The following is a 24,993-nucleotide window of genomic DNA, read 5'->3' as shown; positions in this document are numbered from 1 at the left end:
CCGATTTGGCTATCGCCTTCTGTAAAAGGAAGGCGACCCAATTACCACCCCATCGACACGGGGATTGAGTGATAAACCTCCAGGTAAACGCTGCACTACCCAGGAGTCACGTGTATCCATTGTCCCAGGAGGAGACGTTGGCTATGGAGACATATGTCACGGAAGCTCTGGGACAGGGGTACATTCGGCCCTCCATGTCACCCGTCTCCTCAAGTTTCTTTTTTGTGAAGAAAAAGGAGGGAGGTTTGCGTCCGTGCATTGATTATCGAGGTCTCAATTCCATTACGGTGGGTTTTAGTTACCCACTACCTCTCATCGCTACGGCGGTGGAATCATTTCACGGAGCGCGGTTGTTCACGAAACTGGACCTCAGGAGCGCGTATAATCTGGTGCGTATTCGGGAGAGAGATGAGTGGAAAACCGCGTTTAGTACCACATCTGGCCATTATGAGTACCTCGTCATGCCGTATGGGTTAAAGAATGCTCCAGCCGTCTTTCAATCCTTTGTAGACGAGATTCTCAGGGACCTGCACGGACAGGGTGTGGTGGTGTATATTGACGATATCTTGATCTACTCTGCTACACGCGCTGCACATGTGTCCTTGGTGCGCAAGGTACTTGGGCGACTGCTGGAGCATGACCTGTACGTTAAGGCTGAGAAATGTGAGTTTTTCAAACGAGCCGTTTCCTTCCTGGGTTATCGCATTTCCACCTCGGGGGTGGTGATGGAGTGTGACCGCGTAAAGGCCGTGCGTAATTGGCCGACTCCGACCACGGTAAAGGAGGTGCAGCGGTTCTTAGGGTTTGCCAATTACTACCGGAGGTTTATCCGGGGTTTTGGTCAGGTGGCGGCTCCCATTACCTCACTGCTGAAGGGGGGGGCCGGTGCGTTTGCAGTGGTCGGCAGAGGCGGACAGAGCTTTCCTCCGTTTGAAGGCGATGTTCACCGACGTTCCGGTGTTGGCACATCCGGACCCCTCTTTGGCGTTCATAGTGGAGGTGGACGCATCCGAGGCTGGGGTTGGAGCCGTGCTCTCACAGAGCACAGGTACGCCACCGAAGCTCCGCCCCTGTGCTTTTTTTAGAAGAAGCTCGGGCCGGCGGAGCAAAACTATGATGTGGGGGACAGGGAGCTGTTGACTGTGGTTAAAGCCCTGAAGGTGTGGAGACACTAGCTCGAGGAGGCTAAGCACCCTTTCCTCATCTGTACTGACCACCGTAACCTGGAGTATATCCGAGCAGCTAGGAGACTGAATCCTCGTCAGGCAAGGTGGGCCATGTTTTTCACCAGATTCAGATTCACGATCTCGTATAGACCAGGTTCCCTTAACACTAAGGCCGACGCGCTGTCCCGTCTCTACGACACTGAGGATCGGTCCATCGATCCTACTCCCATCATTCCGGCTGTTAGGCTGGTGGCACCGGTAGTATGGGAGGTGGACGCGGACATCGAGCGGGCACTAAGGGGGGAACCTGCGCCTCCACAGTGCCCGGAGGGTCGTAGGTACGTGCTGCTTGCTGTCCGTGATCAATTGATTTGGTGGGCTCATAGTCTACCCTCGTCGGGTCACCCGGGGAATTCGAGGACAGTGCGGGGTCTTAGGGGGAAGTACTGGTGGCCCACCTTAGTTAAGGACGTGTGAGTCTATGTCTCCTCCTGTTCGGTGTGCGCCCAGAGCAAGGCTCCTAGGCACTTGCCTAGAGGGAAGTTACTACCCCTCCTCGTTCCACAACGGCCGTGGTCTCATCTATCGGTGGCTTTCCTCACTGACCTTCCCCCGTCTCAGGGAAACACGACGATCCTGGTCGTTGTGGATCGGTTCTCTAAGTCCTGCCGTCTTATCCCGTTTCCCGGTCTCCCTACGGCCCTACAGACTGCGGAAGCTCTGTTCACCCACGTCTTCCGGCACTACGGGGTGCCCGAGGACATCGTTTCTGATCGGGGTCCCCAGTTCACATCCCGAGTGTGGAAGGCGTTTATGGAACGTCTGGGGGTCTCGGTCAGCCTGACCTCGGGGTATCACCCGGAGAGTAATGGGCAGGTGGAGAGAGTGAACCAGGAGGTGGGTAGGTTTCTGCGATCGTATTGCCAGGACCGGCCAGGGGAGTGGGCGAGATACGTCCCCTGGGCTGAAATGGCCCAGAACTCACTCCGCCACTCCTCCACCAACATGTCACCGTTTCAGTGCGTGTTGCGCTACCAGCCGGTCCTGGCACCGTGGCATCAGAGCCAGATCGAGGCTCCTGCGGTGGAGGAGTGGGTGCAGCGCTCTAAGGAGACCTGGAGGGCCGTCCAAGAATCACTAAGACAGGCGAGTGGACGGCAGAAGAGGAGCGCTGACCGTCACCGCAGTGAGGCCCCCGTGTTCGCACCGGGGGACAGGGTCTGGCTCCCGACCCGAAACCTGCCCCTCCGCCTGCCCTGCCGGAAGCTGGGTCCGCAGTGTGTGAGGCCATTCAAAGTCCTGAGGAGGATAAACGAGGTGTGTTATCGATTACTACTTCCTTCGTATTATCGTATTAACCCCTCGTTTCATGTGTCTCTCCTCAGGCCGGTGGTAGCTGGTCCCCTGCAGGACAGTGAGGTTCCGGAGGTCCCTCCGCCCCCTCTGGACATCGAGGGGTCCCCGGCGTACACGATACGGGCCATTCTGGACTCGAGACGCCGGTGAGGGGCCTGCAGTACTTCGTGGACTGGGAGGGGTACGGGCCGGAGGAGAGGTGCTGGGTCCCGGTGGGGGACATATTGGATCCATATATGCTGAGGGAATTCCATCGCCTCCATCCGGATCGCCCGGCGCCTCGCCCTCCGGGTCGTCCTCGAGGCCGGTGTCCTCGAGGCCGGTGCCGGTGTCGTGGGGGGGGGGGGGGGGGGTACTGTCACGAATATCACCGAAGGTGGCTCCCCTTCCTGTTCGGGTGGCGCTCAGCGGTCGTCGTCGCCGGTCTACTAGCTGCTACCGATCCCTTTTTCCCTTTTTGTTTTGTTGGGTCTAATTGGTTTCACATGTTCCTTGTTTGGGGTTTTTGGGTTGGGGTTATTTAAGTTTAGTTAGCCCGCATGTGTTAGAGCGGGATTGTTTTGCTGTATTTGGAATAGGAGTGTCTCTGTTTTTTGGATTGTCCGCTGTACAGCGTATGTGCCTGTGGAGTACATTATTTTGGAGTGTTTACGCCTGTGTTCGGCGTCACCCTCTTTGTGCGCGGTTATTGTACGGAATAAAGTGTTTTTCCGAATCCTCTGCTCTCTGCACCTGACTCCACACCCATCACTCTACGCACCGTTACAGCGTGAAGCTCATAAATCTGTGGGAACCTTGACCACAAACATTTTCCTCCCTCTCTGAGTTGTCTAAATTGAATAAGAGGTAATTGGTGTGGTCTTCACTGACAATGACTAGGGCCAGTGGAAATCTGAAGGGAGGTTTTCTTTTAACTGCTTTTACAGTTGTCTCTGTACGTTTAATGAATGAAACTGTGGCTATTCATGTCTTGTAGATGCATTTGGTTTGATTTACATTAATTATAGGTAGGCTATGTTTGACCTTAAATAATTTCTGGGGAGTCCCCCAGCAAATTATGTTGGCTCTGTCAACAGATCAGAGAATGAGGTAACATAAAATATATTGCCATTTAACAAACGCTTTCATTCCAAATCCAAGCATATACTGTATATTCAGTGTTAGAAACGAGGTAGGAGTTGGTTATATACTGTATATTCAGTGTTAGAAAAGAGGTAGGAGTTGGTTGTGGCATTTCACTATATGGAATGTGGCCTATGTGGGAATCAAACCCATAACTCTGGGGTTACAGCTAGCACCACCAAACCAACCAACCAACTCATGGGAACCACATTTACCTTGAAGGAGTCAGCTCCACACTGGTCATTGTTGTCCACCTCACACACAACTCCCTCTCTGGCTGCATTCATACCAGAGAAACAGCGACTCTCCTTCAGAGAGCCCAGACAGCACTGTCTCTGAGCCGTCCTGGCAGAGAGAGACACACACAGGAGAGATGTTAAAATTTGAGTCAGTGTTTTGACTGTACCTAGACCTAACTGTGGTTCTACACTAGCAGTGTGTTGGCTAGCTGTGCCTCCCTCTGGCCAAAACCAGCATCATCTGGAAATGTTATGGAATCAAATTGGAAGTCTATTAGGGCAAAAATTCACACTAGTACGCTGTGCAATATAATGTGTGAGGGCCTGTAAAATGTCTAGTTTTCATATTGGCACAAATTCTTTATAGATCGTGATCTCATTCACTTCATATTTAACACATCAACCACAAATACAACTTTCATGGAATCATGCCATACAATAATGACATGGGCCCACGAAGCGAAATCACGTAAGATGCCATTTATAAGATGATCATATTTTACAAGTAGGCTAAAAACTAAACTAATGCATAGTTGGCTTGCCGTCAAAAACAAGTTGGCTGAAGCAGAAACAAACTTGCATAGTGAAAGCAGCAAAGCTGACATTTATAACACACTCTATAACTAAGTAGGACAAACTCTGGTCACTACCAATGAGTAATTACTACAGAAAAATTGGGCTTCCTAAAACTTGTGTTTAGTGTGTCTCCATGGGCGTACCGACAGATGGAGTGTCTGTCCTCTCTGGGGAGCTCCATGTTGCTGCAGTGGCCATTGGCTGAGGCCCACTTCTCCCCTGTCTCACAGCAGGTCTCCACCAACTCCTTGGAAGAAACTACAGAAACACACACACACACACACACACACACACACACACACACACACACACACACACACACACACACACACACACACACACACACACACACACACACACACACACACACACACACACACACACACACACACACACACACAAAACAAACACACCAACAGACAGATGGGGTTTTAGTTCCATTTTTTTGAGGGAACACATGAAATGAAAAAAGAAAAGTGGCTAACTAAATAGAATTAAGGAGAGATCACCATTGGAGAGGACAATCTCAAAGTCTCTGACTATCATTCACTCAGTCCTTCATGGAAGTAGGGATTTAATGTGTAACATTGTAGTCTATGCAATATCCAAAGATACATAAATCTAAGGCAGTTTACTGAGAGTGTGTCTGCATCCCAGCTTGACTGTTACTGTTCCACGTGTCTGTTAGAGGGATTGACTTTGCTCTGAATGTGCTTTGGTAAATAGACTGAATTCACATTCAGCAGCATGAGGAACAAATTATTTATTATTTTCCACCTCCGTCTCCCTCTCTCTGTTTCCCTGGCAGGGAGCACTGTGAAACCTTAGACTCTATAAAGTACACTTCAGAGCCAATGTATACAAAATCTTAGCTTGAAGGCTAATCAGTGTTCAGGCAACACAATATCACCCCATCCAGCACTAGGAACAGAGAGAGGAAAAAAAAAAGAAAATCTAATTTAGAGCCTGCCCAGTGATCATGACTATGATGACTCCAGATCAGTGCATTCCAATGTTGATTGGTGTTTCCTGTACTGTACTGTAGTTCTTTGTGTAACAGGGCTTAGTTTGCTGCTAACAGTTTAGCTTCCTCCACTGTCCGACTGCCCCATTCTGGGCTCGAACCAATGACCTTCTGCTTTGCAACACATGTGACTGCCGTCCTTGACAACATTCCAAAGGGTTGGGCCACCGAAAAGGTACCGATTGGATGGTGCAATCCGAGCCATTTCAAGCTAGCTATGGAGTGAGTTTACGGTACGTTCTTAACTCCGTTACATTTGGACAGACTGAACCTAACCCTCTAGGTCAAAGATATGTTTCCCAGTGTAGCCATTCCAGCTGGAAAGGTGGAGGCCTGTAGCCTACAATACTGTATTTCTCTGAATTAGGTCAATCTATAATGTGCCTCTTTCCGGCCATTTCTCCCACATGAACTCCTCGTTTGCCTCTAAGTTTGCTGCTAATGTAACATGTTTGCTTACCAAGGCCTATGCTATCGCTAGTCCCATCAATACATAGTTTTTGTTTGCATAGGGCTGTCAAACGATAAATATTTTTTCAGATTTGATGTGATTAATCACGATTAATCTCAAATTCAGAATTTGCTCAAATTGAGCTGTAATTTAAGATTGTTTTATATAAAATACATTGCATGTTGGCGTCTTGATTGTGTCCAAACTAACAGTTAGCAAAATCAGGTAAATTGATTAAGCACAATTTCTTTAACCTCAAAGTCAACTTGTTTTGACATAGCATTGTTGATTTCAGCTGTATATATGATGTATTATGGATGTTTTCAGGGTATTTTCACACATCTCACACAAATTATCAATGAACCTACCAGGTACCACCCCAAAGCCGTAAACACGGGCACCCTCATAGATATCATCCAAACCAACTTGCCCTCTAAATACACCTCTGCTGTTTTCAACCAAGATCTCAGCGATCACTGCCTCATTGCCTGCACCCGTAATGGGTCAGCGGTCAAACGACCTCCAGTCATCATTGTCAAACGCTCCCTGAAACACTTCAGCGAGCAGGCCTTTCTAATGGACCTGGCCCGGGTATCCTGGAAGGATATTGACCTCATCCCGTCAGTAGAGGATGCCTGGGTATTTTTTTTAAATTCCTTCCTCACATCTTAAATAAGCATGCCCCATTCAAGAAATTTAGAACCAGGAACAGATATAGCCCATGGTTCTCTCCAGACCTGACTGCCCTTAACCAACACAAAAACATCATGTGGCGTTCTGCATGAGCATCAAATAGCCCCCATGATATGCAACTTTCAGGGAAGTTAGAAACCAATGTACACAGGCAGTTAGAAAAGCCAAGGCTAGCTTTTTCAAGCAGAAATTTGCTTCCTGCAACACAAACTCAAAAAAGTTCTGGGACACTGTAAAGTCCATGGAGAATAAGAGCACCTCCTCCCAGCTGCCCACTGCACTGAGGATATGAAACTCTGTCACCACCGATAAATCCGCTATAATTGAGAATTTCAATAAGCATTTTTCTACGGCTGGCCATGCTTTCCACCTGGCTACCCCTACCCCGGTCAACAGCACTGCACCCCCCACAGCAACTCGCCCAAGCCTTCCCCATTTCTCCTTCTCCCAAATCCAGTCAGCTGATGTTCTGAAAGAGCTGCAAAATCTGGACCGCTACAAATCAGCCGGGCTAGACAATCTGGACCCTTTCTTTCTAAAATGATCTGCCGAAATTGTTGCAACCTCTATTACTAGCCTGTTCAACCTCTCTTTCGTATCGTCTGAGATTCCCAAAGATTGGAAAGCAGCTACGGTCATCCCCCTTTTCAAAGGGGGGGACACTCTTGACCCAAACTGCTACAGACCTATATCTATCCTACCCTGCCTTTCTAAGGTCTTCGAAAGCCAAGTCAACAAACAGATTACCGACCATTTCGAATCCCACCGTACCTTCTCCGCTATGCAATCTGGTTTCAGAGCTGGTCATGGGTGCACCTCAGCCACGCTCAAGGTCCTAAACGATATCTTAACCGCCATCGATAAGAAACAATACTGTGCAGCCGTATTCATCGACCTGGCCAAGGCTTTCGACTCTGTCAATCACCACATCCTCATCGGCAGACTCAATAGCCTTGGTTTCTCAAATGATTGCCTCGCCTGGTTCACCAACTACTTCTCTGATAGAGTTCAGTGTGTCAAATCGGAGGGCCTGTTGTCCGGGCCTCTGGCAGTCTCTATGGGGGTGCCACAGGGTTCAATTCTTGGGCCGACTCTCTTCTCTGTATACATCAATGATGTCGCTCTTGCTGCTGGTGAGTCTCTGATCCACCTCTACGCAGACGACACCATTCTGTATACTTCTGGCCCTTCTTTGGACACTGTGTTAACAACCCTCCAGACGAGCTTCAATGCCATACAACTCTCCTTCCGTGGCCTCCAACTGCTCTTAAATACAAGTAAAACGAAATGCATGCTCTTCAACCAATCGCTGCCCACACCTGCCCACCCGTCCAGCATCACTACTCTGGACGGTTCTGACTTAGAATATGTGGACAACTACAAATACCTAGGTGTCTGGTTAATACAAATAAAACTAAATGCATGCTCTTCAACCAATCGCTGCCCACACCTGCCCACCCGTCCAGCATCACTACTCTGGACGGTTCTGACTTAGAATATGTGGACAACTACAAATACCTAGGTGTCTGGTTAGACTGTAAACTCCTTCCAGACTCACATCAAACATCTCCAATCCAAAGTTAAATCTACAATTGGCTTCCTATTTCGCAACAAAGCATCCTTCACTCATGCTGCCAACATACCCTCGTCAAACTGACCATCCTACCGATCCTCGACTTCGGCGATGTCATTTACAAAATAGCCTCCAATACCCTACTCAATAAATTGGATGCAGTCTATCACAGTGCCATCCGTTTTGTCACCAAAGCCCCATATACTACCCACCACAGCGACCTGTACACTCTCGTTGGCTGGCCTTCGCTTCATATTCGTCGCCAAACCCACTGGCTCCAGGTCATCTACAAGACCCTGCTAGGTAAAGTCCCCCCTTATCTCAGCTCGCTGCTCACCAAAGCAGCACCCACCTGTAGCACGCGCTCCAGCAGGTATATCTCTCTAGTCACCCCCAAAACCAATTCTTCCTTTGGACGCCTCTCCTTCCAGTTCTCTGCTGCCAATGACTGGAACGAACTACAAAAATCTCTGAAACTGGAAACACTTATCTCCCTCACTGGCTTTAAGCACCAGCTGTCAGAGCAGCTCACAGATGACTGCACCTGTACATAGCCCATCTATAATTTAGCCCAAACAACTACCTCTTTACCTACTGTATTTATTTATTTTGCTCCTTTGCACCCCATTATTTATATTTCTACTTTACACATTCTTCCACTGCAAATCTACCATTCCAGTGTTTTACTTGCTATATTGTATTTACCTCGCCACCATGGCCTTTTTTTGCCTTTACCTCCCTTATCTCACCTCATTTGCTCACATTGTATATTGACTTATTTTTCTACTGTATTATTGACTGTATGTTTGTTTTACTCCATGTGTAACTCTGTGTTGTTGTATGTGTCGAACTGCTTTGCTTTATCTTGGCCAGGTCGCAATTGTAAATGAGAAGTTGTTCTTAACTTGCCTACCTGGTTAAATAAAGGTGAAATTCAAAAAATTAAACAAAAAAATTCAACACTTTCAGACCATGCGATTAATCACACAATAAAAAAAAGGTGCACAAAAATTACAAAAAGTTAACTCGAGTTAAAATATTAACTCTGACAGCCCTAGTTTTGCATAACAAAAGAATGCCAGAGACAGATAATCATGTAATTTATTAAGAAATGTTTGGTCGTGTTCCCCTTCTCACGTGTTGCATTGCATCAACCAATGGTTGCATGCCACGTAGTCGACTCTGCATTCAGGAACCAGATTGCTATAACATAGGTAAAATAGCTATCCAGGCATTGTAAGATCTGGCATGCGTCAGCAATATAGTCGGGCAGGACTAGCTTTATTATTGACGTTGTTCTATCGCTAACCTGCTCTACTCTACTCACCACCTCTGTGAATTGTCTCTGTGAGGTGCGCACGCCAGTCAAATTCACCTTTTAGCCACAGGTTGTGGGCTGGTGCCTCTCGTTATTTGGTTTATCCCCTTTCAGTAATGTTTTTGAATGTTTCTAATATTAATATAAATGATGTCTTTATATATTTTCAGCGTTAAGTACTGGCCATTCAAATTTGTAGTGTGCAATATTATTGCCTGTGAAATGTATTACCACTGCTGCCTATTGATAGGTGTTCATTTATGACTGTGCGTTCTGTTACTGCTCCTTCCCAACTAGGCTGCCAAGTCCTCTGCTACAACCATCTTGGACCATGTCTCTCTTATGAGATAGTTTATATTATCATGGGACAACCAGGGTTGGCTAGTAAATTAGTACTAATTAGATTACAAAAATAAAGTATCTGTAACCTGACCGGATTACTTAAAAATTACAGTTATATTCTTAAAAACATCTGATTACATTTTAGATGTTTTTTTCTAATATCAAGATGTGGGCTGCAAATGGTTGCCTTAAACACATACTGTTTTGGAACCTATTTTAAAGCTCGCTGAGCCACACTGTTTTTAGTGGGAATTAAAGCTTTCCCTTCTGTTGTAATCTGTTTGAAATCTCCAAAACGCCCACATTTTTTCTCGTTGGTGGCTTTCCACAGAAACTTTTTTTTTTACGTCAGGATTTGTAAAAAAAAAACATCATGATCTTTGTGTCAACACAGCTCCACCCTGTTCACTTCCCAAGCACTGGGACAACAAATAATCTGATTTCTCTTAGATCCATTACATCTGTCTATTGACATCTTTATCATACCAACATGTTATGGTATTATTTTATTTTTTATTTATACCTTTATTTAACTAGGCAAGTCAGTTAAGAACACATTTTTATTTACAATGACATCCTACCCCGGACGATGCTGGGCCAATTGTACGCCGCCCTATGGGACTCCCAATCATGGCCGGTTGTGATACAGCCTGGAATCTAACCAGGTCTGTAGTGATGCCTCTAGCACTGAGATGCAGTACCTTAGACCGCTGCGCCACTCGGGAGCCCAAGGTAAGGGTGGGTCAGACACTCAAATGACCATTTCCTCTTTTACTGGCCCAATCTGCTTGGTGTCTGGGTGTAAAGGCCTATAATTTCACAATCAAAGAATGACGGTTGGGAAAGCCATCCCTGATAGTGAAGCTGATCTTTTAGCAGTGATGCCATGTCATCAAGAAGATGCAGCAGGAATTTGAGCCAGCACTTGCCTAAGGAACTGATCGGTATGCAGAATCAATTGAGGAGGCAGATGCCGTCTAACCAAGGAAGTCATCCAAAAGTTATCATTACTCAAAATTAATCATTATTCATTTTGAGTAATTCAATGGATTTTGTTACTAATCATGTTTTATTGTCATGTAATCTGTAATAAATTAAAATGTTCAAGTAATCCGTACCACCCTGGGGACAACATTGGTCAAATGACAGTTAAATTAATTAGGAGCGTTAACTCAAGCCTCTTTTGTGCATTACAATGGTTTTGACAAATGACATTTCATAAAACGACATAATATCTTAAGACTGTTATGATATTATTGAAGGGTTTACCCTTGTGAAACACAAAACTGGGACATTGTTCTAAAACTGTTTTATGTTTGTGGGCCTTCCAGCTGCACTGTTTCTAAATCAGCAGACTGTAAAAACGAATTTGTATACCTTTTATAACTTTAATTTGTCAATTATTATGTAGGCTGATTAAAATGTAGCACTTGATTTAATAGAAGAGCAGCTGGAGGCGGTACAGAGAAAAGTGCTAAGTGGAGATCTTTACCCAATACCATGATTAAACTCCACAGTCTACAAAATCAACTAAAGCATGAGTCCAATTAAAGAAACAGCCAGAAAGGATAAATAATGTCAAATTAGCATAGTATAACACATAAGCAAAAAAAGTATTTGTTTGAAGGAGCTTATGTTAACTGATCATTAATTCTCTCGTCATTAATTAACTTCCCCAACTTTTCTTAGTGATTCACTTTCCTTTGTTTTGGTCCTGATGGCCCACTCTCCTTGACATGCCTTTTCATGTGAGCACCAAGCTGTTTATTTCCAGTGGAGAATGCGCTGCACAGCAGTGAATAATTTATAGGTTTAGAAATGAAAAGATAGGGAACCTCAGAGGAGGCAAGGCCTCTTTGATGCATAAATATCTGTCCCCATTTGCGCTCTCTGACAATGTTCTTTGAACCTGCGTGAATTTGTTATTATTATAAGACAGAGCTTCATCAGTCATCTGTTTCATTTGCATCCTACTCATTTTTATCTCCAGCTGGAATCAGTATAGCAATCATAAAACGTAGTACAGAATGGTCCCATGTGCTCATTAAGAAGGTAAGATATTATTCGCAGTTTGACTGGAATTAAGTTGAACATGCCAAAGCAATATTTGTGCAAGGTCTTAGTTTACAAATGTCTGCCCAAAAACACATACTTCTTATTATGAAATCTGTGAGTTTTTACAGAACCCAAGACCATTCTAAGTTTTTTTTTTTTTTATGGGGAAAAGAGCTATTTTGAAAATACCATAATGCAGGTTTGATTGAATTGAGGCCTTTGAGTTAACAACATCAAAAAGGCTCTGAAAGGAGACCCTGCAGATTAAGGTCAAACATTTAGACTGAAACAGCCACTTTACAGCCTTGAAACAATTACCTGGAGTAGCGGAACCATGTCTAAGCTCAGCCCATGAATATGCCGCATCTCTCTAATTAGAAGACTAAAGCAAATATGTTCCATTCAGGTGTGTAATCACCCCCATGGCTGATTTATCATGTGAGGAGGAAAGTTGTGGAGGTGGCCTTGATAGATGGTTCTAGGTACATCTCTCTTTTCTTGGCCTGTCATTACATCTGTCTGTCAGCCTGTTAAGTTGCAGTAATATCACGCACACACAACACTGTATGCAATCAATGTTACAGTATACAGTATAAATAGTTAGTTTAGGTCTGGTTGTTTGTTCCTTTCCACTGTTTTGCTAAGCATTGTGTAAAATATCTCTGTGAAAAATGCAAATAAATACAACTCATTTGATTTTGATTGACATTGAAACAGACTAGAATCAATCTGCATTTCAAGGATAGAGCTCTTGAATGTGATTATTTCCCTACATGTAGGGTTATGGTTAGATGCAACACACCCTCGCCAGACCTCTCATTTACTCCAACGTGTGGAGCCATTTCCTGTTGGTGTTCTATGGGTAATATATCACCGCCTGTTTTCACAAGCCAAAGGACAGGATATTGTTTAATTCCATGCCTTGGCACATCCATCCAAATCCAGATTTTGCATTTTGTAACATCAGATACCACGGGGGGGGGGGGGGGGGGGGGGGGGGATTGCTCAGCATGGTTGTATTTGCAAGCTGCAGTTAAAACAGTCTCATTTATATGCAGCCATTCAGACGGGAACATTACTGTAAAGAAAGAACAGTTGTTATTTCCAAAAGGTGTTAGCTTTTCATTATTGCCTTATTCTAAAAGGCTCTGGTTCCACTGTCAAGGCCCTTTTCTTTGAATATTGATAATTAAGTATTCAAAAACCTAATCCAATAGAGTTATACAGCAATGACCTCACCAAATATAAACACACACACACTAAAGAGGGTTGCATTTCCGGGATCTGTCCTTAATTATTTGTTATATTTCTATTTTAAAAAATTATTCTTAAAACTGCATTGTTGGTTGTAAGTAAGCATTTCACAGTTGTATTCAGCGCATGTGACAAATAACGATTTGATTTGATTTGTGGTTACACAGGTGAACCTCTCTAATCTTATTTGGCCCTTTGCAAATGTTTGACTGCCAGGTCAAATCACATCAATGAAGAATAATAAAGCATATCATCTAATCTTTAACCATGAGAACAGATTTATAGTATGCTGAAAATAGCTGCAAGCCGTTGGCCTTACGTAACCATAATTGCAATTACATTAATGCAGATGGATACAAGTGGCAGAGCTGTTATTCAGTTGTATTTATCACAAATCTCATGCTATTTCTAGGTCTTGTTGACGATCTGGTTTCCTGCATATGGCTTTGTCGGGTTCGTATTTTCAATTCTGAGTGGTTTTGTGGATCCGTTTGCCCTTTTACGGTAAAGACATGCAATAGTGAGATAAGCCTTCCAGGAAATGTCCTGGAAAGCCCCCTACAGTAGATTGGCTAGAGGATCAACCACCTCCAAGCGCTACCCTCAAAGTAGCGGTAAAGATGAACCCTGATGTGGCCAGGTCTGGAATTCACACTCCTTTTCATCAGCACTAAAATTACATATCTGCCTAGTTCACTCCCAGATGCTACCAGGGACAGATTAATGCAGGAGCTTACCGGGGCTGAAGCACAGGCCCATTGGGGCCCCAAGAGGCAGCATTTTCTTAATTTTTTATGGAGAAAATAAATACATATATTATATATTATATATGTAATATATGTAATTTATATTAAAAAAAAATGTTTTACTGCAACCACCAACCACAGGAGGATTCAGGAGCCCGCTCTCGATGAATGTAGACAGCCTGCTGCTGCATACTGCCGCTCAGCTAATCGTCAGATTGGGGGAGGAGAAGAGGTAGGGAGCACATGTGGATAATTGGGGGGCCCTGCCTTGATTGGGTAACTGCATAATAAATAAATGTGACTGGTCAATTGTGTGAGACAGGGGCCAGACCCAAGCCCATAGGGGGCCCAAGAGACAAAGCAAATAAAATAAAAAATCTGTCAGTGCGCCTCAGCAGGTCAGAGTTGCCCGTCTGTCCAGCGCCGCCTGAGCTGTCCGTCTGTCCAGCGCCGCCTGAGCCGCCCGTCTGTCCAGCGCTGCCTGGGCCGCCCGTCTGTCCTGAGCCGCTAGAGCCGCCCGTCTGCCCCTAGAGCCGCCCATCTGTCAGGAGCCGCCAGAGCCGTCCGTCAGTCAGGAGCCGCCAGAGCCGTCCGCCAGTCAGGAGCCGCCAGAGCCGTCCGCCAGTCAGGAGCCGCCAGAGCCGCCCGCCAGTCCGGAGCTGCCAGAGCTGCCAGAGCCGCCCGCCAGTCAGGAGCTGCCAGAGCCGCCCGCCAGTCAGGAGCTGCCAGAGTGTTTGGCCACTACGAGCTGCCAGAACAGCTTTAATGATCCTTGTCAAAGATTCTACAAGTAGACCTAAACCATGACAGGAAAAATGCACCCCACACCATGACATATTATTTGTATCCCTCATTTACTCAAGTGTTTCCTTTATTTTGGCAGTTACTGGTTGCCTATAGTCGGAAATGCTGCTATTTGGCCAGCATGCTAGCCAAATATACAACTTGTTGTGTTGTGGCCATAGACATATATAATCCATAGAAGGGTTTTGGAACTTCTTACCCTGGCAATTTGAAGATTAAACTTATAGGTACAATATCAATGGCTGCTAGTCCTGACTTGAATGGGAACTGCCATCTATGGATTATATTTCTATGGTTGGTTGCAGCTGTCTGTCTGTCTTTTGCAAATTTCAAAATACAATTGCGGGAAAAATGTAAAGTTTGGAAAGCAAATGCCTACTTCTGGAAAGAGAAGACTAATCTGTCTGTGGAACCAACAGTAACTATTTTTCTCAACAACTATACATTTTTTGCAAACAGCAGCAGCTTTTATAAGCAGCTCATCTTGAGATATGCTATTGCCAAGACTGGTGGGAAGTAGCCTGTGGCTTCATCTTCATCATTAGATGAGTCAGTGTGCTATTGGAAATTGTGTTTAGTAGCCGATCATAAACACTACATGACAAAAAGTATGTGGACACCTGCTCGTCAAACATCTCATTCCAAAATCATGAATATGGAGCTGGTCTTTCCACTAGATGTTGGAACATTGCTGCAGGGACTTGCTTCCATTCAGCCACAAGAGCATTAGGGCACTGATGTTGGGCGGTTAGGCCTGGCTCGTAGTCGGCGTTCCAATTCATCCCAAAGGTGTTTGATGGGTTTGAGGTCAGGGCTCTGTGCAGGCCAGTCAAGTTCTTCCACACCAATCTTGACAAACCATTGCTGTATGGACCTTGCTTGGTGCACGGGGCATAGTCATGCTGAAACAGGAAAGGGCCTACCCAAACTGTTGCCACAAAGTTGGAAGCACAGAATTGTTTACAATGTCATTGTATGCTGTAGCGTTCAGATTTCCCTTCACTGAAACTACAGGGCCCGAACCATGACAAAACGCCCCAGACCATTATTCCTCCTCCACCAAACTTTACAGTTGGCACTATGCATTCGGGCAGGTAGCGTTCTCCTGGCATCTGCCAAACCCAGATTCATCTGTCAGTCTGCCAGATGGTAAAGCGTGATTCATCACTCCAGAGAACGTGTTTCCACTGCTCCAGAGTCCGATGGCAACGAGCTTTACACCACTCCAGCCGATGCTTGGCATTGCGCATGGTGATCTTGGGCTAGTGTGCGGCTGCTCAGCCATGGAAAACCATTTCATGAAGCTCCCGATGAACAGTTATTTTGCTGACGTTGCTTTCAGAGCCAGTTTGGAACTCGGTAGTGAGTGTTGCAACCGAGGACAGACCATTTTTACGAGCTACGCGCTTAAGCACTCAGCGGTCCCGTTCCGTGAGCTTCTGTAGCCTACCACTTCGCAGCTGAGCCATCGTTGCTCCTAGACTTTTCCACTTCACAATAACAGCACTTATATATACAGTGGGGAGAACAAGTATTTGATACACTGCCGATTTTGCAGGTTTTCCTACTTACAAAGCATGTAGAGGTCTGTAATTTTTATCATAGGTACACTTCAACTATGAGAGACGGAATCTAAAACAAAAATCCAGAAAATCACATTGTATGATTTTTAAGTAATTAATTTGCATTTTATTGCATGACATAAGTATTTGATACATCAGAAAAGCAGAACTTAATATTTGGTACAGAAACCTTTGTTTGCAATTACAGAGATCATACGTTTCCTGTAGTTCTTGACTAGGTTTGCACACACTGCAGCAGGGATTTTGGCCCACTCCTCCCTACAGATCTTCTCCAGATCCTTCAGGTTTCGGGGCTGTCGCTGGGCAATACGGACTTTCAGCTCCCTCCAAAGATTTTCTATTGGGTTCAGGTCTGGAGACTGGCTAGGCCACTCCAGGACCTTGAGATGCTTCTTACGGAGCCACTCCTTAGTTGCCATGGCTGTGTGCTTCGTGTCGTTGTCATGCTGGAAGACCCAGCCACGACCCATCTTCAATGCTCTTACTGAGGGAAGGAGGTTGTTGGCCAAGATCTCGCGATACATGGCCCCATCCATCCTCCCCTCAATACGGTGCAGTCGTCCTGTCCCCTTTGCAGAAAAGCATCCCCAAAGAATGATGTTTCCACCTCCATGCTTCACGGTTGGGATGGTGTTCTTGGGGTTGTACTCATACTTCTTCTTCCTCCAAACACGGCGAGTGGAGTTAGACCAAAAAGCTCTATTTTTGTCTCATCAGACCACATGACCTTCTCCCATTCCTCCTCTGGATCATCCAGATGGTCATTGGCAAACTTCAGACAGGCCTGGACATGCACTGGGTTAAGCAGGGGGACCTTGCGTGCGCTGCAGGATTTTAATCCATGACGGCGTAGTGTGTTACTAATGGTTTTCTTTGAGACTGTGGTCCCAGCTCTCTTCAGGTCATTGACCAGGTCCTGCCGTGTAGTTCTGTGCTGATCCCTCACCTTCCTCATGATCATTGATGCCCCACGAGGTGAAATCTTGCATGGAGCCCCAGACCGAGGGTGATTGACCGTCATCTTGAACTTCTTCCATTTTCTAATAATTGCGCCAACAGTTGTTTCCTTCTCACCAAGCTGCTTGCCTATTGTCCTGTAGCCCATCCCAGCCTTGTGCAGGTCTACAATTTTATCCCTGATGTCCTTACACAGCTCTCTGGTCTTGGCCATTGTGGAGAGGTTGGAATCTGTTTGATTGTGTGTGGACAGGTGTCTTTTATACAGGTAACGAGTTCAAACAGGTGCAGTTAATACAGGTAATGAGTGGAGAACAGGAGGGCTTCTTAAAGAAAAACTAACAGGTCTGTGAGAGCCGGAATTCTTACTGGTTGGTAGGTGATCAAATACTTATGTCATGCAATAAAATGCAAATTAATTATTTAAAAATCATACAATGTGATTTTCTGGATTTTTGTTTTAGATTCCGTCTCTCACAGTTGAAGTGTACCTATGATAAAAATTACAGACCTCTACATGCTTTGTAAGTAGGAAAACCTGCAAAATCGGCAGTGTATCAAATACTTGTTCTCCCCACTGTATACATTGCCTCTTAATATTGTTCAATCTGTGTGACGCTTCATTGGCCATGGCTATTGTTAGTTTGAATTCAAGACCTGTTGATCTCAGATTGTTAGAGTAGCCACTCATTTCGGTAATTTGTATGGTATTAAAAAAGATTCAGATAATGTGTTCTATCATGTAAATTAAGTAGAATTGCTAACATGTTCCCCATGTGTGGAAATCCTAAAAACACCTCTGCTCAACTGTAGGCTATGCCACATTGCAAATGTTATTATGGCTTTATTATAAAGCGGCTTTTTCTTCAACAGTACATTTATCACACATCGAATTACATCTTGGTGCACGGATTTGTTTACAGAAAATGATGGTGTGCCGAGAAGTGGGGATGGGCGGGGCCTATATTAAAAAAAGTCCTGGGGCCTATGATTTCTTAATCCAGCCCTGGATGCAACAGTAGGTGTTGTGAGCGGCAATGATACAAATGTCCTCCTTGGTATATTCCTGACACAAATAATGAGGGCAAAAATTACAGCATAGTGGCAACTGAAAATTATTGAGTTTTGGACAAAAGTCCAAAATGACTTGAACTTTTTGTACACGCCTTACATTTTCCTATGCCTGTTTAACAAATCGATCCCAAAATGGCTTCAGCTTGGTTGAGTAGGCTAAGTACGTTTCTTGATGAGCAGGAGAAGAGTGTGAAAGTCTAGCGGAGCTCCAGTGATTAATGGTTGGATTGGGAGGCCCAGTGCCTCATGGGAGAAGCGTAATCACAGTGGCTCATGAGGGACCAGCGATTAGCGCCTGGCAATCAGGCCACAACAGAGGTCTCATTCATCACATGTGTATTATGCCCTTTTCAGGTACAACCCCCTGTGAAATCCTACACCAACACGGCCATGACAGCCTCGGAGTGCCTAGAAACCCCCACAACTTGTAACTGGTAGAGGGAGGGTAGTAGCCCAGACTCCAGACGGAGCAGGGTAGTTATCGACTCTAAAATATATATATTTTTTTTTACTTCAATATAAACTAGGCCAGTTTATGTGTAGTGAAAAATGGTTGTATTTTTGTAGTGCATGCTTTCTCCTTTCCTCTCCCAAAGACTCTGGCATGCTGCCCTAAAGGGGGTTGATAACAGGCATTATTCAGGGTCTTGTCAACTGAGTCTCTTCCTGTCCTTAAGGATGTCACCATGCTGGAATCTCTTTCCCTTCACCCAGTGACCATGACCTCTGACCCTTACAGTAACAACAGGGCCAGGCAAGCAGGGCACGTGCTCTGGGGCCCCCGACCTCCATGGGGCTCGAATACTTTTTCTGGGGGGAGGGGGGGGGTTGGTGGCACCCTGGTGGTCAAGCATATGAACACGTCATAAGAAATGGCAAAATGTATAGAATGGCAGTAAATTAGCTTTAAAACTGCAACATTTTCTCTCAGCATCATGGCAAAATGTGTAGAATATCAGGAAATTCTCTTTAAAACTGCAACAAAAGAAATGGGTTGGGGACCACCTGGAGGTAGGGGCCCCCATGCCCCAAATGTGGTAGTCCGGCCCTGCTTAACAATTACAGTTTGACCCATGGGCTGGACAGTAGCCAGGCCAGTCAACTCTATGTCGCTGCTCCAAACAGGGCAGAGATACTCAGGGTGTGTTGGACAAGCATGGATGTGAATGAACTCAGACTCTCTCAGTCAACCAACCGTGAAGCAACAGTAATCTACCATTAAATTTTTGGATGATATCCTAATATTCTGATATGCAGCGTGAAAAACAGTTGAGGGCATCTGTCAAGACAAATCTATGTGTTGCACTGCAGCCAAGGCAGGCCGGGGGATATTTACTCACAGGCAGGCATAAGGCATACTGGAGAGGTTGACCAGACCTTCGCCTTGCCTTTGTAAACAAATTGTGTGAATTGTAAACACCAACGCCACTGAGGAAGACAAGAACTGACATATTTCTTTCCTCGCTCTCGTGAGTCCAGACTTGATCCGTGACCCGTAGAATCTACCCTCTCCGCATGGAATGTATGTGACAGGTATCTCTTGTGCTAACTCCCAAAGAAACCCTCCATACAGCTAATACATACTATACATTCCTATGCTGAAAGCAGAGAAAAATACCAACAGGTCTGAACAGTGATAGTGTAGTAAATCAGGATGGCTTGCCGAGGCTGGGAAAATCCACAGATGACTGTTTGTTACACGATACCTATTTACAGTATAGTGCAAGAGTCCGAACTCCCATAGCTCTGACCTAGTTTGTCATTCAGTAGCTGTACAGTGGCGGTGATGAAATCACATGGAGTTTATTCAGTTCAAATCACTGTATTACTGTAAACATTCTGAAAGGTAAACCCATAAACCCTATAGGAATCTCATGATCTGATTGAGGGGTTTTTCTCCCAGGGTGAAACCTGATTTCATGAGAAGACTATCCAACATATTGGAGGCCCCACACAGCGGCCATTTAGAGGGCATACACAATCACAGCTACTACCTATGAATGTGTCACAGATGAGACGACCTCAAGTTGAAAGCAGAGATAGGTATTCTCTATGAACACTGTACCCTCTTAACCCATCCTCCAGACATTTAACTAATGTCTTCATCATCTGCTCTTGTACAGTATTTATGCCCTGGGGAGGCCTGCTAGCTCTGAGAGCTTACTGATGATGGTACGTGAGTGACACTGCTCCAGAAGCAAAGCGGTGTTCAGGAGGCTCCTGGAAGGATGGAAGACACTGAAGTAGACGCCACAAGGAAGATACGGAAATGTCACAATACTGTATCAATCTGTCACTTTGGGTTTGAATTAAAGAAAACATGGAAACATCCTTGAATTCTCCAAATGACTCCATTGGAGTCCTTTATTGAGAGGTTATCCTAAGGAATTTCCATTTGATAAAATGCCTAACTAAAATTAGTACAAAATACATTTAAAAAAGACAAGCATAGTTATCTCCAACCCCTGTCGTGAGTAGGAAAGTTGAAGACTCACTGTCTAGGGACCATATGCTTTCCATGAACCATAGCTTTCCTGGACCCAGCGCCAGCTACAGTAGTAGCTACTATAGACTGATTTAAGAATTCCTACATCGAACACAGGATGTAAGAGAAAAAGGACAGTAAATCATCTGAGGCTCTAACACTGGGCTACTGTTGTCACAGGTACAAACCATTTAATTGGATGAATGTAGTTCCTATCTTTTAATGAATTAACAAATTGCATATACAAGAACTGCTGTCATGTATAGTGCCTTTCACTAGGTCTCAAAGGTCATTGTATGTGATTTACTCACGTTAAATAAAGCAATTATAGAAAATGAATAGAAACATATCGGCAGTACCTTACTGTTTTAGACTGTGGACTGGTAGAGCTGTTCAATATCAACTATACCAAAACCACAGTGGCCATATTAGTGTTGTTGACTTACCCTCAGTGTTTCCAGGCTGTTCGTTTGGGCCCTGGTAGTTGAAGAGGGTGTGGGGCTGTCTCCTGGCCAGCTGGTCTCCCTCCTCCCTCGTGACAGGAGCTCTGCTGGTCGGGCTGAACTTCTCTGTGGGGAATGAAGACTCCTGGTCAGGTTTACTCTGGGGCGTTCTGGGCTCCTCACGCTGCTCCTCAAGGTGCTCCTCAAGGTGCCTTCCATGACTTTGGGATAAATGACTGCCATCATGGTGGTGACTGCTGTGGCTGTCTCTTTGTCCGTGGAGGCCAGTGTGTCTCACTCCCTTGTCACTACGGACAGTTAGTGTGACGTCCTCCGAACTGTCAATCTTCATCATTCTGTCACTGTCTCTGTGATGCCTGTTGTCCCGGTCAACAACCTCCTGTTGACGCCTTTGGCTCTCTGAGATCACTTCCTGTTTAGTTGTTGATGTTGTTGACTCACCCTGGGCCCTTGAGGTGGTCTGATCTATGTGATGTGGATCCTCAGTAATGGCCGCCTCCTCTGTTCGCTCCTGATCGTATGTTCCTAGTCTCTCTCTCAGCTCCTGCCTCAGGTCATTCAAAATCTCATAAGGAGAAGAGCTTGTCTCAGCATAGGATGGTGACACCGTGGTAGATTCTGTTGGCTGGACCAGGTCTTGTGGAGTGGTAGATGTGGGGTCAGGCAGTGTGTAGTCATAATCCTCATCTTCATCCAGGACAGATGGCTCCTCTTTGTAAAGAGGTAGGGTGTTAGCGGTGGCGAATGGGTCTAGCGGGCTTGTCTGTTTGTTATCATGCAGTTTGCTGAGGTCTCTCGGAGGGTTGTTGTGCTGTGTGGTTGTTGCTATCATGGGCTTCTTAACGTTACCAGAGTCACAGTCAGGGATAGGGGAACACATCAGGCTCCCGCCATCATTAGGACAGTGACACACCTGACAAGGGTCCATCTGGAAGGAGTGACCTGCCTTGTATTTCTGGTTAATATGGATACAGCCAATGCGCTCACACTGCGGACACCCATCCGCGGGTTCCGCGACAGCGATGCAGTTGGGAGGGATCTCGGGACACGGGATGAAATGGCACCCGATCCTCCCGCCTCCCTGTGGACAAGAACATTCTGTGCTTCCGAAATCCACAAAGTAAGATTCTCCCTCTGGAACTTTACCATTCCGGAATCCTGCATGGATGCAGTCATAGTACTGGTAACCTTCACATGAGCATCCTATTTTAACACAGGTGGCACAGCAAGCTCCGTTCTCCAAAACCTCCTCGATGCAGTTGTCCAACACTGGACAATCCACGCTTGTACAGTCCCTTTGGCTTAGACAGGTGCCCAGGCACAACAGGAGCACACATTGAAACAGCATCAGATTATTTTGGTTCATTTTGCATAAAAGTCCCCCCAAGAACAAATGTTGAAAATGTAATTTGTTGATAACAATTGTGCCCAGTCCTCTGCAGCCGAACAAGAGTGAGAATGTCCGATTTCAAATGGCCTCCTTCAACCTGTGAGAATGAAAGAGACATAACATCTGTTCTGTTATGTTACTGTAGTGACAGAACCAAAATGTAATCACCAAGTTGTCTGTTTCTTCTACTTACTTGTTGACTACCTGTTGAGTCTGCAGACGTGTTGCTGTGCGTTTTGCTGCCAACTTTACTTTACTTTGCTAGCTGACAACTTTACGTTTTTTTTGTTTTGTTTTTAATTACCGTTTATATTTTTAGTTTTTCCATCGCAACTTTCTTCCCTCATTCAACTTTTTCACTCCGGACGCTTTATCTGGACATGGTTCGTCAACACCTTCAACAGCCGAAGCTAAGTACTAACATTAACATGATGTCTTTTAATTGCAGTCGCTGTACTCATAATATACAGGAGAACGATCGCCTTACGGCGAGAATAGCTGTGCTACAAGCTCAGCTTCAGACGCAATCGTTAGGCAAGGGTAATTTCAGTGTAGGAAAGGAAGAAACAGCGTCTGTGCCACCAGTAAGTACAGATAGTAACGTTAGTATAAATCCCCCCGCACAGTCCCCGCAGCCGGACAACTTTCTCATGGCTTCTGGAGGGAAATGCTGTTGGAATGCTCAACCGGTGTCGCTCATTCAGCCGACAGAAACGTTCAACCGGTTCTCCCCATTATGTAGCGAGTCGGAGTCTGAGTCTGAGTTTTCTCTTGTCTCTACTCCTCCCGTTACGGGGTCTGAGACGCCGAAGGCTCCCACCATTAGCTCTGACAAATTGAAAACCCTAGTCATTGGCGACTCCATTACCCGCAGTATTAGACTTAAAGCGAATCACCCAGCGATCATACACTGTTTACCAGGGGGCAGGGCTACCGACGTTAAGGCTAATCTAAAGATGGTGCTGGCTAAAGCTAAATCTGGCGAGTGTAGAGAGTATAGAGATATTGTTATCCACGTCGGCACCAACGATGTTAGGATGAAACAGTCAGAGGTCACCAAGTGCAACATAGCTTCAGCGTGTAAATCAGCTAGAAAGATGTGTCGGCATCGAGTAATTGTCTCTGGCCCCCTCCCAGTTAGGGGGAGTGACGAGCTCTACAGCAGAGTCTCAGCACTCAATCGCTGGTTGAAAACTGTTTTCTGCCCCTCCCAAAAGATAGAATTTGTAGATAATTGGCCCTCTTTCTGAGACTCACCCACAAACAGGACCAAGCCTGACCTGCTGAGGAGTGACGGACTCCATCCTAGCTGGAGGGGTGCTCTCATCTTATCTACCAACATAGATAGGGCTCTAACTCCTCTAGCCCCACAATGAAATAGGGTGCAGGCCAGGCAGCAGGCTGTTAGCCAACCTGCCAGCTTAGTGGAGTCTGCCAATAGCACAGTCAGTGTAGTCAGCTCAGCCATACCCATTGAGACTGTGTCTGTGCCTCGACCTAGGTTGGGCAAAACTAAACATGGCGGTGTTCGCCTTAGCAATCTTATTAGGATAAAGACCTCCTCCATTCCTGCCATTATTGAAAGAGATCGTGATACCTCACATCTCAAAATAGGGTTACTTAATGTTAGATCCCTCACTTCAAAGGCAGTCATAGTCAATGAACTAATCACTGATCATAATCTTGATGTGATTGGCCTGACTGAAACATGGCTTAAGCCTGATGAATTTACTGTGTTAAATGAGGCCTCACCTCCTGGTTACACTAGTGACCATATCCCCCGTGCATCCCGCAAAGGCGGAGGTGTTGCTAACATTTACGATAGCAAATTTCAATTTACAAAAAAAAAAATGGCGTTTTCGTCTTTTGAGCTTCTAGTCATGAAATCTATGCAGCCTACTCAATCACTTTTTATAGCTACTGTTTACAGGCCTCCTGGGCCATATACAGCGTTCCTCTCTGAGTTTCCTGAATTCCTATCAGACCTTGTAGTCATAGCAGATCATATTCTAATTTTTGGTGATTTTAATATTCACATGGAGAAGTCCACAGACCCACTCCAAAAGTCTTTCGGAGCCATCATCGACTCAGTGGGTTTTGTCCAACATGTCTCTGGACCTACTCACTGCCACAGTCATACTCTGGACCTAGTTTTGTCCCATGGAATAAATGTTGTAGATCTTAATGTTTTTCCACATAATCCTGGACTATCGGACCACCATTTTATTACGTTTGCAATCGCAACAAATGATCTGCTCAGACCCCAACCAAGGAGCATCAAAAGTCGTGCTATAAATTCTCAGACAACACAAAAATTCCTT

The 24,993-nt window shown here is 45.4% G+C and overlaps 1 protein-coding gene across 2 annotated transcripts in view; it reads right to left on the bottom strand.

Moving 5' to 3' along the window:
- Nucleotides 1-24,993, bottom strand: part of LOC139542813 (fibulin-2-like) — a 64,114-nt gene that overhangs the window by 30,037 nt on the left and 9,084 nt on the right. For both annotated transcript variants that reach the window (XM_071348673.1, XM_071348674.1), the window contains exons 2-4: nt 21,265-22,769; nt 4,603-4,717; nt 3,860-3,989 (exon numbers count right to left, since the gene is read on the bottom strand). In XM_071348673.1, the coding sequence (XP_071204774.1) occupies nt 3,860-3,989; nt 4,603-4,717; nt 21,265-22,648 (1,629 nt within the window). In that variant the 5' untranslated portion in view covers nt 22,649-22,769. The remainder of the gene's footprint in view (nt 1-3,859; nt 3,990-4,602; nt 4,718-21,264; nt 22,770-24,993) is intronic.

The sequence above is a fragment of the Salvelinus alpinus genome, chromosome 17 (assembly GCF_045679555.1).
Source record: "Salvelinus alpinus chromosome 17, SLU_Salpinus.1, whole genome shotgun sequence".
Lineage (NCBI taxonomy): Eukaryota > Metazoa > Chordata > Actinopteri > Salmoniformes > Salmonidae > Salvelinus > Salvelinus alpinus.
The sequence above is the reverse complement of the archived record's forward strand: the minus strand, read 5'-3'. Positions and strand labels throughout refer to the sequence as shown.